This window comes from Castanea sativa, chromosome 12 (assembly GCF_040712315.1).
Source record: "Castanea sativa cultivar Marrone di Chiusa Pesio chromosome 12, ASM4071231v1".
Classification (NCBI taxonomy): Eukaryota; Viridiplantae; Streptophyta; class Magnoliopsida; order Fagales; family Fagaceae; genus Castanea; species Castanea sativa.
Genome location: NC_134024.1, coordinates 21,380,946 through 21,399,283, shown reverse-complemented (window position 1 = coordinate 21,399,283; position 18,338 = coordinate 21,380,946). Strand labels below are relative to the sequence as shown.

Genomic DNA, 18,338 nt, shown 5'->3' with positions numbered 1-18,338 from the left:
TGTTCTTATATTATCTCTTTCTCTTTTTTCTTTTTCCTTTAGATTACAAGAAAGGGATCTCTATTCCTGCTCTAGGTTGCTCCTTAAATACTCCTCTCTTTGATACTTTGTACACGTGTTGCCCCAACTCCCCCTTAGCCTAGATATTTCTTTTCTCAGTGCCTTTGAATAGTAACCAGAAGTTTCCCTTCCACTGTTCAGGTGTCACTTCCCCATTAATGCGGCCAGGGTGGTAGGTGCATGGTCTTTAATGTGGAGGTGGCAGCCTTTATCTTTGGTATTTCTCTAACATCGGCGCTTCCAGGACATTCAAGGGTTCACCCCTTTTAACCATTGGTCTTGACCGTGTCATTCCCTAACCTTTACCATGAAGTCCCGGGTTCTCCGGTGTCCGTCCGAGGGGAAGTTCACCCTCGGCTGGATCCTCGGATCCTCGGCGTATGGGCCGACCCGTAGTACTAACAGATTCCAAACCCAAGAGCAGGTCGGCCTTCCTTAGCACGGCCCAAAAGGCCCACATTCCCATCAGGATCTTTTTACTCCCCACAGTTCCCCTCTTAAGATTTAGTTATGTGGCTACTTAACTAAAAAATACATTTCTATCTTATGAGGAAAAATATACATGGCAGAATCTTAAAAGGGGAATCTAAGGAACAACGCCTAAGTATTATACCTAAGTCTTGCCCTTACATAAATGACTTATAAATTTAAATTGTTTTTAGTTATATGATTAGGTTTTTTATAGTTTATTAATATTGGATTCCTCATTTTCTACATTAAATTAACTCATTTGACACAAAAATTATAAAATTTAGATTAGATGGGACACGTGGCGCAAGAATAAACTCTAATTAAAATCCAATTTCTATAATAAATTAACTCACTTGGTATAAAAATTTAAAACATAAATTAGATGAGACACATGACGCAAAATTAGACTATAATTGAATTCCTTTAAATACTATTGATTGTTATTCTTATATTTTGTTAACTCTTTAAAAAACCTTGTAAGAATCTTATATTTTGTTAACTCTTTAAAATTCTTGTACGAATATTATAAAGTATAAAAAGTAAATTGTCCACATTTATTTATTTATTACTTCTTAATTTTTGTTATTGTGAAACACTTTTTTCTTTTACGATTTATTTATTATAGACTCTTTGGTTTTTGTACTTAATAACTCACTTGGATAAATATTTATGATGTGGTCTCATATTTGATTTTAAAATTAGAAAATAAAACTCTCTCTAAAAATAAATAATTTAGGACATATGATATAAAATTAAACTCTAATTTGAAATTCTAATTGGACTTTCTCTGAGCTTTACCTATTAACAGAATGCAAAACACGGAGTTGGCCTTACTGGATTGTCCTGTCATCCATATCTTAGGCTAGTTTTTGCATTACGAAAAATAGGATGTGATTATCCACAAAGCTGACTCAATGCGTTGTCACATTTATTTTTCCCCTCTTCTTTGTAAATGACAACGATGCATGTTTTGACAACAAAACAACCAAAGCATTAGGAATTTGGTTACATGGCTAAAATGAAGATAATGATTGACCATTCTATACTCTTACAGAAACAAGTTATTTTAAGGTAAAGTTCGTTTGGATAAATTAGCTCTAGGATAATGAAAATTTGCAGTTGAGGAGTCCAAGCCTGGTCTATTTTCAGTTGAGGACTTATTTTTTACCTATAAATCTGACTGGGGCCTTTCAAAGGTACTTGTCTTTGCTTTGTTTCCCTTTTTTTGAGGTTTAAATTAGTGGGAACAAGATGATTGCTGTTGAGAACCAGGCAGTCGTTACTGCTTTGATTATTGTTTCCGACTTCCTTTTGTCCATGAATATCAATAATTTTTATTTTCTTCCAAGTCTATAAGCTTAGTTCAATTGGAGTCTAACTTTTGTGTTCTTTTGTTAAGTGTCAGAGAATGCAATACCAAAAGACGCATCAGATGAATTTACTGTGCCAGAATCCAATGCCTTTGGCCAATCATTCAGGTTTTGACATTTTCTTCCACAATCTTTGTTTATAAGGTCAGGTGTTTTTCATAAATGGTGTAGTTTCTCATTCAATGAATTGTGTCAAAATGTGTGGTAGGGATTATGAAGGAAGTGTGAGGCTAAGCATTGTGGAGAATTGCTATCGGTTGCATCATATTAACCAAACTTATGATTTTGTAAGTTCACTTTCAACAAGTTAATGTTTAAATATTAAACTTTCGGACTTCATAGATTCAATTTGATATATGAAACTTTCAATGCAAATGCAGGTAAAGAGGACAAGGGAAGAGTATGCAAAATTGAACAAAGCAGAGATGTCCATATGGGAAGCCATTGAACTCCTTGACGATTTTGTGGATGAAAGTGACCCTGACCTGGATGAACCTCAGATTCAGCATATGCTGCAGACGGCTGAAGCTATAAGAAAAGATTATCCTAATGAAGATTGGCTGCACTTGACTGCCCTCATTCATGGTAAATACCCCATGCACACTCCTAGTTTCCGTTCTAAGGCTAACATGCAAAATATAAGTTCTTTGAATTCAAGTTTAAGTAAAACAGCTTGATAATTGATTCTTGCATGGATTTCAGATGTTGGAAAGGTTCTTTACTTTCCTCAATTTGGATCGCTTCCCCAGTGGGCTGTTGTAGGTAACAAATGTTCTTTGACCAAATAAATGTTAATATATTTCTCTTGTTTCGAGTCATTTCAATCCGATGATGAATTCTGATGTTGCAGGAGATACGTTTATTGTTGGTTGTGCTTATGACAAATCGATTGTTTATCGCAAGGTCTTCTCAAAAACATTAGTTAATTATGTTTGACATGATTATATGTAGTCAGTCAACTGAAAGAAATTTCTTCGAATCTTTTGCATTTCAGTATCTCGAGGAAAATCCAGATTACAACAATCCTGCCTACAACACTAAACTTGGAGTCTACTCTGAAGGATGTGGACTTGAAAATGTGCTGTTGACATGGGGGCATGACGATTACATGTACTTGGTATATCCTCTGAATCTTCAATGAATTTTTAATGAAAAATCTTTAATAAGATTTTCATATTCAAATTTCCATAATATGTTATTCCAAAATAACAATCATAATACTAAGAATGTTGTTTCCAAATCCTTAGGTGCTTAAGGCAAGTGAAACTACTCTACCTCCAGCTGCATTATTTATTATCCGATATCACTCATTACACCGTAAGTATTATTCTTTATCTTTTCCTGTAAATTTGAAAAATAGTTAATATTCTTGAATCGTTTTTATACAATAAAATGAGTTTTATCTGTTTATCTTGCAGCAATGCATCTGGAAGGAGGATATCAATACCTAATGAATGACGAGGACAGAGAGAATCTGAAGTGGTCTAAATTATTCTGGTAAGCTTCCATTTTGCTGTTTAATTTGTACATTTTTTTTTTCTTTCTTACCAGTGTTCTTCCCCAACAATTATTCATTTCTCATTGAGCTGATTGTGAGCATCAGTGTTTTTCCCCACCAATTATTCAATTTTTGTTCAGCTGATTGTGACAACTAAACTGATTTCATTGTATTGTACAAAATAACAGCAAATATGATCTCTACAGTAAGAGCAAAGTTCACATTGATGTTGAAAAAGTTAAACCATACTATGAATCCCTCATAAAAAAGGTGTGTACCAGTGCAAAATTCTGTGCTTTGGTAATTTTAAACACTTTTTTTTCTTTACTAAAATTGGATTTTTTTTCTTTCTTTTTGTAGTACTTCCCAGAAAAGATCAGATGGTAATCCTTGAGGATCCGGCTTTAGGCTGCCTGCCGTACTTTTAGTTGTGCTCGCTTTCAATTGGCAAAGTTAATTTTATTTATATATGCACTATAAATTTCTGTAATCAGTACTAAGAAGTTTGTAAAATATTAATTAATATCAATAAATAAAACACATCATAGAGATGTGGCGTGTTCATTATTATTTGGCTTGGTTCTTATATATTGATGGCCAGGAGGCCATGTGTGGGATGTCTTTGAGGCCTTGGGGCCTAATCAAATAATGCTAATGTTGCGGCTTCAACAAGAACAAAAAAAAAAAAAAAAAACCTACGAATTATACCTAGGCTTGCTTTGTATCAGCATCAAGCAACAAAAAAAAAAAAAAAAAAACCCCCTTAGAAATCAACACCTAGGGTTATCTGGAATCAACACTAAGCTATTGAAGGAAAAACCCCAACAATCAATTTCATTACTGAAGCAAACTGTATATATACAATATTGAATTAATTCAGTATTCTAGGTTCTTTAAATAGAGTTCCAAACTTATTATCCTAACAAGAAAAGGAAACTGTAGGGGTATTGGGCCCAATAGTATATGAAGGATGGCCCAACGAAGTATTTTGGGCTGGAAACCCAAAATCCGAAGACATCAAAATGGTCGTGGACTATTTAAATATCCAAATACGTCCGAGGAGTAGATTTGTCCTCGGATTACAAAGCCGAGGACATAGGAAGAGAAGTTTAGTATCCTTGGGTTATATTATAAAGAGTCCTACAATTATGGGGATGCACAGTATACGTGGAGGGCGATAGAAAGAACGGTGGAATGTCTAAAAATAAAGCTGCTACCACCGCCCATACATTAAAAGCTCTGTAAATTGATACGCTGACTGTATAGATGGAAGGATGGGACCTGAACATCGAGCTTGGAACTTGGTCCCTAATCCCAGCGGGCTTTAGGGAAGAATGGATGGGACAAGTATCCAAAAATGAGGATTGCAACCAGGAAAGTGGAAGGTGATGAAGGGAAAGAAAAAGATATAAATAGGAGGAAAGGCATACGAAGAAAGGAGGACTTTTGGAGTAGAAGAGATAGAGTCAATAGTAAATGATAATCAACACTTGTATCCAAACTTGAGAAATATTATTATAAACCATCCTCGGACACTATCCGAGGACGACTTCTCAGTCTTACTCTTTGCAAACGATTCTTTGTTTTGTTCCATTGGGCCCAAAGCCCGTTCTTTTTGTAATTGTCTAAACCATCCTTGAAATCTAAATTACAAACCCATCCTCTACAAATTCATTGTGAAGAAAGGCCTTTCAAGCCCATTTTTCTCCCAGTCGTAGTTTGGGAACTTGAATTGTGTCCTTACAATTGGCGCCGTCTGTGGGAATTTAGTTTTTAAGAAAGTTTAGGACGAAACCATTCTAACCAATGAGAATTCTACTAATGAAGTAAGAAGATGAATTAAATCCCTAAAACATGTAGGAAAATAAAATAAGATTTCAAAAATGGATAAAGTTTAGTTACAAAATTAGTTGAAGTCTAAGGCTACAATTTTACTCAATATCTTTTTATTGGAGGTGAATTTTGACAAACCCATCATTGGATTATATCTTCTTCTTATATCTTTCATGCTTGATAAATTTCTAGAAAATTAAAGATCAATAGCTGTGTCATCAATAAATTGTTTAAATTGCAAGTTTTTGTAGTCTAAATTATGCATAAAATATAAGTTTAGAGATCATATAGTAAATAATATTTGATTGATACAAAATTTGACATGTGTATTAAGAGCGTAAAGAGCATACAATTCAACGGTTAGATTTTCAAAATATGTAGTAATATATTTTAATTAAGTAAGGTTATAGCCTTAGGCTATACACAATTTTGTTACTAAATTTTGTCATTTCATAAAGTAAATCGAATAAATTAAGAACATTAATAGATTAGGCCTTAAACCCAACTATTTGTAGGCTCTATTCTTAAGGCAAGTGGTTGGGCCATCTTCTTCTTGTGTGTTGTCCATACTCTAGAGTATGTGTAATTGGGGGCATATATCTTGTGTTGGCACCAGCTAAACTAGGCAGGAGCTAGTTGGGATCTTATGCTGACTTAGAATATGGCTAGTGATTGGGCTAAGGCTAGTTTTGATATCATTCTTCATTTGATTTCATTAAATATTCTTGCCTAAGGCTTTCCAAGTAGTCTTTTTGGTTGTTAAATATGAGCTTATTGGACTAGCCATCATCTACCGTTAGCGAGAATTATGGTAAAGAGTTTCTGCAAGTACATGTTCATATAAACTCTATTGCAACTATCCTATGTAATAGTTAGACTGTGATTGACCATCTATCACTTTCATATAAACTTATCATTTTTTCTCCATCATTTACTGTTAGAGAGAATTACGGTAAAGAGTGTTTGCAAGTACATGTTTCCAACCATGAATTAGAATTGTGGTAATCGAGTGCTCTTGTGAGCCAAGTAATGAGGCTATGACAATTATTAATGGGTTACTCTATGTATAAACTTATTATTTTTTCTCCATCATCTACTGTTAGCGATAATTACGGTAAATAGTGTCTGTAAGTACATGTTTCTAACCATGAATTAGAATTGTGATAACCATGTGGTTTTGTGAGCTAAGTACTGAGACTATGACAATTATTAAAGGGTTTCTCCATGTGAATTATAACTCTCGGCCAGTTGTGTTCTTGTTTTATAATATTGATTGGCAGATACAAATGACATCTAAACTTCAATATGCACATGACTCCACACCTAATAAAACATATATTGCCCATATTCTTTTGTCTCTCCTCACTCTTTACTACACATTTCTTGCACACTTCCAACTTTCCAGGGGAGAGAATATCCATGACCAACAATGTGGGCTGTTAATTTGCAAGTCATGGCAGTGGTGGGTTTATTGGTTATGTCACAAGTTCAACAGTCTTTGCAACTGAGATCTAGTCATCCAATGCATGGGGTTGTGGATAAGATCTGTAAAGTTGTGATTTACAACTATGTTTTATGTTGGCTTTATTCCATGACAAAAAGTGTTGTAATTGCATTAATTTTGTTCCTTGTATTTTGTGGGATTTTATTGTATTGGCTTAGTATTAAGTTGGTGAAGAATTAAGCATGAAATGAAGAATCAGTGTAATTTTGCTAGTGTCTTTCGAGAAGCTTACCTACGAAAAAGGCATGTGAGAAGCATATGCTGGAAGCTAAAGAGTCATGATAGGCTGTCAGTTTCGCTAGTGTCTCGCGAGAAGGGCCTATACGCGAGATACCCATGAAACATTTTGCCTAGAGGTTTTTAAGTGCGACTTTCTTACCTTTCACCCATACTATATATACCCTCATTACCCACAAATGTATGAGAGAAAGAGCTACTTATCCTTAGTGAGAAATTATTCTAGCCTCTTCTTCTTCCCTCTCCCATTGTCATACCTTGAGAGGAGATTTGTACTCAAACACAATCCACACATTTTCAGAGTATAGAGAGTGTTTTGAAGCTTGGGAAGCTTTGGGGATTCGCCAAAAGAAGCCAGTGAGGCTTGACGGATGTAATTGGGAGTATTGCGGGATTTGGAAAGTTAGAGAAGACATGACTCCGAGAAGTCCGTTGGTAGCAGGAGCTTGGAGGGCTCAAGTACATTGGATAGACTAGGCTTGGAGGGTCTTTTGTTATTCGTGTACTCCAACTTATTCTCTAGTGGATTGATTTTGACTTGGAGGGTCGCAGAGAGGTTTTTCGCTGAGTTTTTCGATTTCCTCTTCGATAACATGTCTTGGTGTTATCTTGTGTTTGCATCTCTCTTCCCTACTCTTTAAGCTTATCTTTTATTGTTGATATTGGTTGATTATGGCTTAGAGTAGTTTTATTGGTTGTTTTCACTCATTTACTCTTATTCCGCATTTAGTTTAAGTTTGAGTAAAAGCAATTTAGGTGTAACCTTTTTTTGGGGGTCTAAATAAGCTCTTGTGTTTCACACAAATTCGAGTTGTCAAGATCAATGAGAATGCAGGACCTTATATTGGGCTAGTGATGACTTTTCCTACCGAAGAACTTGCACTTATAGACTCTACTTTCTTTGTTCCTAGCTCAGAGATCCTGTAGGTTGACTTGGCTGGTACTCTTTCTCTCCATCTCTCTCATTGTCTTTGGGGATATTTGGGGACTAGCATAGTAAGGGGATAGAATATAGTAAGTTAACACACGTTTGAAAGGTTTTAGTAAATTAGCATCTCGAGTTTTAGATGTTGAAAAAACATGGTTTGTACCTCATACAAAACATACGCAGTGGAAAATTAACGGATTTACTTCATTCTCAATTGATAACACGCACTATGTAAATTTCAGAATTTAAGAACAAGAGAGCATACCTTGGTATGGTGAAATTCAAAACTAACAATTAGAAGTACTTGAGAACACTTTTAATCTTTACTCTAATTCTACTAATGCCCAAGAAGTGTGGTCTCTCAATTAGTTTAAGGGAGAATAGGAGAATGACTTTCTCTCACATATACACACTATTTTATAATGTCATTGTAATATTCTATATGTTTCTTATCTTGTATCTAACTAATTATCTAATTGAGCTAGCCTTTTAAACCTTCCCAATTGGGGTTAAGTGTATGGTTTGGAGTAAGACAAAAAAGGGCCCAATAAGACACTAGCTCCAATGGGCTCTGGGCTTTTCTGTCAACTCTTAATAAGTCCAAAATTACCATTAATTATATTTAATACCACTATATAAATATAGTTGTACTTTAGGCCTTATTTATAAATTATATCCCAAGACTTTATTGTACATACAACCCCTTCATAAAATATTTGTAGTAATACAAAGTCATGAAAGTAGATTGCCACTTTGAAGATTACTACATCTTAATTCTTTAGTACCTGGTTTAATCCTTTAAGTTATTCATTATATATTTATGAAATCCAATTCTATAAATATATACTTTAGTAAATTTTTACTAAAGTGGTTAGGCCTAACTTTCTGAATAACCAAACCCATTAAATTTATCTTAAGGGAATATCTTATATCCTCGTTAAGAGACTATGAATTCCATTTTGAGAATATATGTTCCATCAACACTAAATGTGGCTGCCCAACATACTGAGGTTTTGATCTTTACTTTATATCTCACTCCTGATATATCAAAGTAACCTACATTTAATGATTAGGTCCATTATCCTCTCAGATTAAGAGTTCATGTAAATAGAAGTCGTGAGATTTATCATTCACTTGACAGTTGTTAGGAGAATAATAAATCTCACAGCGGTCCAGTTCAATATGTCTTAACTCTTAAAACATACCGACTAGAATTCTCCATTTCCATGATCAAGACAAATCAACTTAGTTGATATGCAATAGTCTTTGCAGATGAAATGCCCAATTTCATCACCGACTACAAACTAAAATTCTGAATTGACAAAGAACTTGTAATTTATGTCTTTTGTAACTTTTCACATAAATCATATACTATGCATCTCATGGACTATATGATAATATCCTAATATTCATGTTACCATTATTTTTAGATAATAAAAAAAAAACTATATTAGTCACAACATTAAGTCATACATAGTATCATACAATAGGATTTAAGGGCACACATCCTAACAATCTCCCACTTGCCCTAAAGACTATTGTGCACTAATCTAACTCCCATTTCCTCCAAATGTGACTCGAAAGTCCTTTGGGGCAATGCTTTGGTAAAGGGATCCGCTAGATTCTTTGCACTATCAATCTTTGCTGCTACTACTACATCTCTACGAGCAACAATGTCTCGAATGATGTGGTACTTTCTTTCTATGTGCTTTCCTTTCTTGTGATTCCTTGAATCCTTGGATTGTGCAACTGTTCCACTATTGTCGCAGAAAAATGTGATAGGAACTTGCTAAATTCTCACAACACCAAGATCAGAAAGGAATTTCTTGAGGTAAATAGCATCCTTTGCCGCTTCACAAGCAGCAACATATTCAGCTTCCATGGTAGAGTTGGCAATACAAGATTGCTTAACACTCTTCCAACTTATGGCTCTACCTCCCAGGTGAACACACAACTTGAAGTGGACTTTTTGAAATCAAGATTTGATTGAAAATCGAAATTTGTATAGCCAATGGGTATCAAATCCTCACTATGGTAAACAATCATATAATCTCTCGTTCTTCTTAGATACTTTAGAATATGCTTTACAGCTTGCCAATGTTTAAGTCCTGGATTTGATTTATATCGGCTGACTATGCCAACTGAATAACAAATATCTAGTCTAGTACAAAACATGGCATACATGAGACTTCCCACTACATAAGTATAAGGAATCTATCTCATCAAGTTTTCTTCTCAAGAGTCTTAGGCCTTTGGTCATCAGACAAAGGAACTCCATGTCTGAAAGGAAGTAATCATTTCTTGGAGTTTTGCATGTTAAACTGTTCTAGAACCTTATCTATATATCCAACTTGTGACAAACCTAACATCCTATTCTTTCGATTTCGCCAAAGCTTGATCCCTAGAATATAGTTAGCTTTGCCTAAGTCTTTCATATCAAATTGACTTGACAACCAAACCTTTACTGATGACATTACCCCTACATCATTTCCAATGAGTAGAATATCATCAACATAAAGCACTAGGAACATTACTACTTTATCTTGATGTCTTTTGTACACATATGGTTCATCTAGATTTTCCTAAAAACCAAATGACTTGATTGCTTGATCAAATCTAATGTTCTATGGCCTAGATGCTTGCTTAAGTCCATAAATGGACATTTTCAACTTGCATACCATATGCTTTTGGTTCTTTGCTATGAAACCTTCAGATTGCATCATGTATATTTCTTCTTCAAGATTGCCATTAAAGAATGTAGTATTGACATCTATTTACCAAATCTCATAATCATAATGAGTAGCAATGGATAAGAGAATTCTAATATATTTAAGCATTGCTATTGGTGAAAAGGTTTCATTATAATCAATACCTTCTTTCCGTGTCTACCCTTTCGCCACTAGTCTTACTTTAAAGGTTTCAACCTTTCCATCTATCCCTTTCTTCCTCTTGTAAACCCATTTGCAACCAACAAGTTTAATGCCATTAGACACCTTTACAAGATCCCAAACTTGATTGGAATATATTGAATCTAATTCAGATTTCATAGCTTGGACCCAATGATTAACATCTATATCATTCATTGCTTCATCATAAGTGTAAGGATCAGTTTCAGCCTCTTTTGAGATAGCTTCATAAATTTCTCCCAGACCTATAAATCTTATAGGTGGCCTTACATTCCTTTCACTATGATGAGGCACCTGTGTACTAGACATCTCATGAGTAGCATCTTGTGGTGTATCCAATACAGCCACATCATCCCTAGTTTCATCCATTGGTTGTTCAACTATAAGTTCATTCATTTCAGCCAAAACAACTCTACTTCTAGGAGTAAAATTATTCATATAGTCATTTTTTAAAAATTTAGCATTTTTACTAACAAAAACTTTGTTATCATTACGACTATAGAATAAATAACCCCTAGTTTCTTTTGGATAACCCACAAGCAAACACACTTTTGATTTTGGTTCCAACTTATTAGGCTTCCCCTTTAGCACATGTGCTGGACAATCCTAAATGTGGAGATATCTTATACTAGGCTTACGTCCACTCCATAATTCTATGGGTGTTTTAGAAATAGATTTTGATGGAACTAAATTTAAAAGATGTATTGATGTATTTAAGGCATACCCCCAAAAAGAAATTGGTAAAGTTGAGTACCTCATCATGGACCTAATCATTTTCAAAAGAGTCCTATTCCTTCTCTCCGCTACACCATTTTGTTGAGGAGTTCCAGGTGCAGTCAATTGGGATACAATCCCATTCTGAATTAGGTAATCCTTGAAATTTCCAAGAAGGTATTTGCCACCTCGATTAGATCGAATGACCTTTATGCGTCTACCTAATTGATTATCAATTTCAGCCATAAACTCTTTGAACTTTTCAAAGGTTTCGGACTTCCGTCTCATTAGGTGCACATAACTATATCTTGAGTAATCATCTGTAAAAGTGATGAAGCACTCATAACCTTCTTTTGCTTGGGTTGATATAGGACCATATACATCTGTATAAATTAATTCAAGCCATTCTTGGGCTCTTCTACCTTTTGCATTAAAAGGTCGTTTGGTCAATTACTCTCTAAACAAGATTCACAAACTGAAAATCCATCAAAGTCCAATGGCTTTAAGAGTCCATCTTTGATTAGTCTTTGAATTCTGTTTGGATTAATATGACCCAAACGCAAGTGCCAAAGATATGCATCATTAGTAGAAGGAAATTTTCTCTTTAATGATATTACATGAGAGTTATCATCTAATTCAGAATTGTATAATTCATGCTTATCAAGAGTTAAAATATAAAGACCATCCACAATATTGCCAGAACAGATAAACATTTTATCCTTCTTTATTACAACATTATCTTTTAGGATAACACAATACCCATGCTTACCTAAATAAGTTGCAGAAATTAAATTCTTACGAACATTAGGTACATACAGACAGTCTTCCAATATTAAAACTCTAGAATTAAAGTATAAATTAAACACTCCAACAGCTACAACTGGAATCTTGCTCCCATCAGCCAAAGTAAGAAATAGTTCTCCCTCATTCAACATTTGGTCTCTTGGAACCCTTGCAAAGAATTGCAAATATGATTAGTACATCCTGAATCCACACACTAGGAATTCGTGGGATTCTGTACTAAAAAAATTTCAAGAAGAAATGAAATTTTCATACCCTTATTCTTGGCAGCTTTGAAAATTGGATAATTCCTCTTCCAATGTCCTTTCTTACCACAATGGAAACGCTTTCCTTTGGTTTTTCCCTTATTGGCAACTTTTAAGGCAATTTGTTTACCATCTTGCTTGGTGAAGTCTTTTTTCTTCTTCTTTTTACCTTTGTCTTTCGACTTAGGTTGAGAAAAAGAAGCTTCAACCATATTGGCTTCAACATTGGAAGTACCAAGAAGGCCTTTCGCTGCCACTAACTTATTCATTAATTCAGACAACGAATAAATCTTTTTATTCATGTTATAATTAAGTTTGAATTCTTTGAATGATTGTGGTAGTGACTGGAGTATCATACCCACTTCGAATTCTCCATCAATGTCGGCACTTAAAACTTCTAATGTGTTCAAATTAGAGATCATCTTAAGACAATGCTCTCTCACTGAGGTGCCCTTAGCCATTTTGGTATTGTAAATTTGCCTCATAGTTTCTTGTCTTGCAGAACGACCTTGCTCACTAAACATCTTCTTCAAACTTGGCATAATATCCGAAGCTAGTTCTACATCCTGCATATGATGCTGTAGAATATTTGAAATAGATGCCAGGATATAGCATTTGGCCATTTCATTAAATTTCTGCCAACGATCATATTACTGTTTTTCCTCAAGAGGAGCATCTAATGTGGGAAATTTAGGACAAGGTTAAGTAAGCAATACTTGTACTCTTTAGCTGTAAGAACAATGCCCAAATTTCTTTTCCAGTCAACATAGTTGGATCTAGTCAGTTTGTTTTGGTTAAGAATAGCAACAAGTGGGCTAAATGATGCCATAGTTAAATCTGAAAATAATAAACATGAATATAATAAGTAAACTGGATATGATCAATTTAGCATACAAACATATAGTATGGAACCTTAATAAAACCATAAAATAAAATATGCAATGACAACCCAATCCCATGTTTAAAACTCCTTAGTAGCAAGTAAATTATAAACACTATGATTGATTGAGAACTATTCTCATTATTAGTGCTATTATGATAACTCTAATAATATGCCGCATTCACTTTAGCCTCTAATTAATAATGACCTAGCTCCGTAGGGAGGTTAACATTAAACTTAGTCTAGTGTATACCATTGCTTGAAATCTATGTGAGTCATTAAGTAACTCCACGGTAGCGTGGTCGTTCTTAATGTAAAACACATATCATCCATCATTAAGAAGTTTAATCTGTAGTCCCATGATTTAAACTCCCTCCAATTGGAGCAAGGCATATATGCCAAGGTGAGGTGTTTGATCACATTACTATAAACCGACAATGGAGGCTGTGAGTAGGGATGACAATTTTTACCCACCCCGCTTCGCCCCGTGCGGATTTTACCCGCCCCACAAAGGTGATGGGGCGGGGATGAGGCGAGATTTTAGACCCGCATCACGGGGCGGGGCGGGGATGGGTTTACACTTTTTAGACCCACCCCGGCCCATCCCGCGTTAATAAGGATTAAGTTGTAATTTTTTCATACTCTAAAATCCTACTATTTAAACAAAAATATCATTAGCTTATTTTATTCTACCTAACGTGGTTCTACCTCTCTTTTCTCTCAAGCAAAGTTGGAAATAAGGTACCAATATTAACTCTTTTTTTTGTATTTTCATTCATGATTCATATGTCTTTCTCAAGTTACTTTTCATCATTAACATAATATGAGATTTTTGTGTCATACTATAAGATTTTTGTTGTAACATTGTCTTGTTAAACATTTAGATAATATTATTTAGTTTTTGCTAAAAATTAGTTTGATTTGATAGGATAAATTTATTTATAATTTCAAGTATATTTTTAATATTGAAACATGTCATTTTATTTGAAAAAATGGTAATAGTTATAGGGAAAATTAACAAGAAATAAAGTTTTACGGTGTAGGGCGGGGCTTCGCGGGGCTTTAAGGGGTGGGGATGGGGCAAGAAATTTTCCCCGTCATGCGGGGCAGGACGGGGATGGGGCAAGAAAAATCTATACGGGGCGGGGGTGAAGATCCCATCCTTCGGCCCCGCCCCGCTCCATTGCCATCCCTAGCTGTGAGATCCAACTTTTGTATCTTTCTCCCACTAGATATTTTAAAATAAAGGTTTTTATTTAGAAATCATGTGTAATCTAATCACACACAACCTTGCACTTTTAAACTTGAAAACACTTAGAAAAATTTAAAATTTTCTTTCTTTCGATTGATCGAATGTGCCCCTTGATCGATCGAAAAAATTAAAAATTCGAACCTGACAATCTGCCTGGCTCGATCGATACTCGATTGCTGCTTGATCGATCAAAAAAATAAAATTCGATCGATCGACTAGCAATCGAATAACAATCGAATCAAGCAGATTAGTCCTTATTTCACTTGATCGATTGAAAGTAATTTTCGATCAATTGAAACTCGTGAACTTCAAATTTCCAGAATTTTTCTAAGGTAGTTTTCAACGGTTTTTCATGAATAAACAACCATCATATGAACATAATAGATAAAGATTGATATCAAAACTGAATTCCATTGATGTTAAAGCCTTAAAGTTCAAATTAACACACTTAATATCAAACTTAAAGAACATCATAACATCAATATCAGTTTTCATCAAAACAAAATTTCAATTAACCATGGAGAAAATCAACTGCATAACTTTCTAACATCATGAAACTATCATCTTGATTCCAAAACTCACAAAACATGTCATACTATTCAAAATTGAAAACCTGGCCCTGATACCAATTGTTGGAAAAACATGGTTTGTATCTCATACAAAACATACGTAGTGAAAAATTAATGAATCTATTTCATTCGCAATTGATAACATGCACTATGTAAATTTCAGAATTTAAGAACAAGAGAGCATACCTTGGTATGGTGAAATTCAAAACCAATGATTAGAAGTACTTGAGAACACTATTAATCTTCACTTCAATTCCACTAATGCCCAAGAAGTGTGGTCTCTCAATCAGTTCAAGAGAGAATAAGAGAATGACTTTCTCTCACAAATATACACTATTTCATAATGATGTCTCATCGTAATAACCTGTATGTTTCTTAACTTATATCTAACTGATTATCTAATTGGGCTAGCCTTTTGGGCCTTCCAAATTGGGCTTAAGTGTGTGGCTTCGAGTGAGATCAAAAAGGGACTAATAAGACACTAGCTCCAATGGGCCTTCGGCTTTTCTGTCAACTCATGATAAGTCCAAAGTTACCATTAACTATATTTAATATCACTATATAAATACAGTTGCACTGTAGGCCTTATTTATAAATTACATCCCAAGACTTTATTGTATATGCAACCCATTCATAAAATATTTGTAGTAATACAAAATTATGAAAGTAAACTGCCACTTTGAAGATTACTACATCTTAATTCCTTGAGTACCTTGTTTAATCCTTTATATTATTCATCATATATTTATGAAATCCAATTCAATAAATTTATACTTTAGTAACTTTTTACTAAAATGGTTAGGCCTAACTCTCTGAATAATCAAACTCATTAAATTTATCTCAAGGAAATCTTTTATATTTTCGTTAAGAGACTATGAATTCTATCTTGAAAATATATGTTCCATCAACATTACATGTGGCTGCCTAACATACCGAGGTTTTGATTATGACTTTAGATTTCACTCCTAATAAATCAAAGCATCCTACATTTCATGATTACGTCCATTATCCTCTCAGGATTAAGAGTTCATGTAAATAGAAGTCGTAAGATTTATTATTCATTTGACAGTCGTTAGGAGAATAATAAATCTCACAGCGGTCCAGTTCAACATGTCTTAACTCTTAAAACATACCAACATACCAACTAGAATTCTCCATTTTCATGATCAAGACAAATCATCTTAGTTGATATGCTATAGTCTTTGTAGATGAAATGCCCAATTTCATCACCGACTACGAACTAAAATTCTGAGTTGACAAAGAACTTGTGATTTATGTCTTCTGTGACTTTTCACATATATCACATATATCATATACAATACATCTCATGGACTATATAATAATGTCCCAATATTCATGTTACCATTATTTTTAGATAATAATAAAACAATTTTATTAATCACAACATTAAGTCATAGATAATGTCATACATAGCATCAAACAATAGGATTTAAGGGCATACATCCTAATATTAGAAACTCGAGTTCTATATAAAACTCGAGGTTTAAAGACTCGCTTTGTACTTGATGAGTTGGACACTATTATGCCAGATAGATCTCGAGTCTTAAAGACTCGAGTTCTACAAAGCCAAACTGAGTCTTTTAGACTTGATTTTCTTTGGGAAATATGGTTATGCCACATAGATCTCGAGTCTATAAGACTCGAAATTTAATTAAAATATACTTGGATCTCGAGTCTTATAGACTTGATTTTTGCTAGATCTCGAGTCTTATAATACACAGATACGCATTAGTAAGTCACTCACCCATAACTCTCACCCATAACACTCAGCCTCTAACACTCAGCCTCACACTCCCCTATAACTCACTGCCTCACTCACCCATAGCACTCACACTTCTCACACCACATTGTCTCTGATCTCACACCACATTGCCTCTCTCTATCAATGCTCTTCCCTCTTAACAAATTTACATCTTAGGTAAGGGTTTTGATTTGATTGTCATTGTAGTTGGGTATTATTTGTTGTTAGGTATAAATAAAAGAGTTTGACTATTTATTTGGTATATAAATAACATAACTTAGTTAATATACCAATATTGTGAATTATAGAACTTTGTTTCGTTGGTGTAAATTTTTTGAGTATTTATTTGCATGGTTTTTGTTATCAAAATTTATTCATCATTTCTAGGCTCTTATCTTTATCATGATCTTACAAGGATTTTGACTTTATTCATCATTGTATTGGGTACGAAATGGGTAGTGAACTTCATGCCCTTCGAATGAATTGTAATGAAATGAGTATGCAATTCATGCCCTTTGAATGTGTCATGAAATGGCTTTTTTGTATTGGGTATGAAATGGGTATGTAAATGTTATGGGTATGTAATTAGATAAAATGTTGTATACTTTTACAAGGATTTTGACTTTTTTTTGTGTGTGTTGGTATTGGGTATAAAATGGGTAGCCTTAGCATGATCGAAAAAGGATTTGGGTATGAAATGTGTAATGAAAGTCATGCCCTTTGAATGAACTGGAATTTGTACTTTGTGTAGTTTGATTAGATAAAATATTTTTTTAACTAATATAGTAACTTGACTCTAATAGGTTCACAATGACTGTAATTGATATAATCCTATACCACGGTGGTCCACTTAAGAATGCCAATGTGAACAAGGGATTGCCATTCGAAGGGTCGGATATAAAGTGCTATTATACCCAAATTGATCGTTGGTTGAAGACATTTGATGAATTGAAGAGGATAGTTATGGAAGAATTTTGTGTGAATCCTATTGTGCACAACATACAAATTACTTATCGTGTGCCACATGAAGTCTTGAAGCATCAGATTAATTACAAGTATATGGTTATAGAAGTAGACAAACATGTAAAGATCATGTTTGACAAGTTGGAGAGAATACTTGAAGTAAGTGGTATTTAGTTGTACATAAAGTTGGAGCCGCGTGTAGAATACCTGATGATGATGATGACTATGTTGATGAGATTGCCATTAAAGGTGAAGATTTTGTCGATAGAGATGAGTATGAAGAAAGGATTGAATGAGGGGACTTTGAGAGGGATATTGAGAGAGACATTGATGACGATGAGACAT

General features: G+C 34.3%; 1 protein-coding gene and 1 pseudogene across 1 annotated transcript; both read left to right on the top strand.

Annotated features, from left to right (window-relative positions):
* Positions 1 to 1,742: 1,742 nt before the first annotated feature.
* LOC142620940 (inositol oxygenase 4-like) lies at positions 1,743 to 3,954 on the top strand. Its single transcript, XM_075794261.1, has 11 exons — positions 1,743 to 1,811; positions 1,932 to 2,009; positions 2,110 to 2,188; positions 2,282 to 2,486; positions 2,604 to 2,663; positions 2,752 to 2,804; positions 2,896 to 3,018; positions 3,149 to 3,218; positions 3,320 to 3,398; positions 3,588 to 3,669; positions 3,760 to 3,954. The coding sequence occupies exons 1-11, from the start codon at positions 1,783 to 1,785 to the stop codon at positions 3,784 to 3,786; spliced, it is 885 nt and encodes a 294-aa protein (XP_075650376.1). The 5' UTR covers positions 1,743 to 1,782; the 3' UTR covers positions 3,787 to 3,954.
* Positions 3,955 to 6,661: 2,707 nt separating this feature from the next.
* Positions 6,662 to 18,338, top strand: part of LOC142620353 (bark storage protein A-like) — a 43,794-nt pseudogene continuing 32,117 nt past the window's right edge.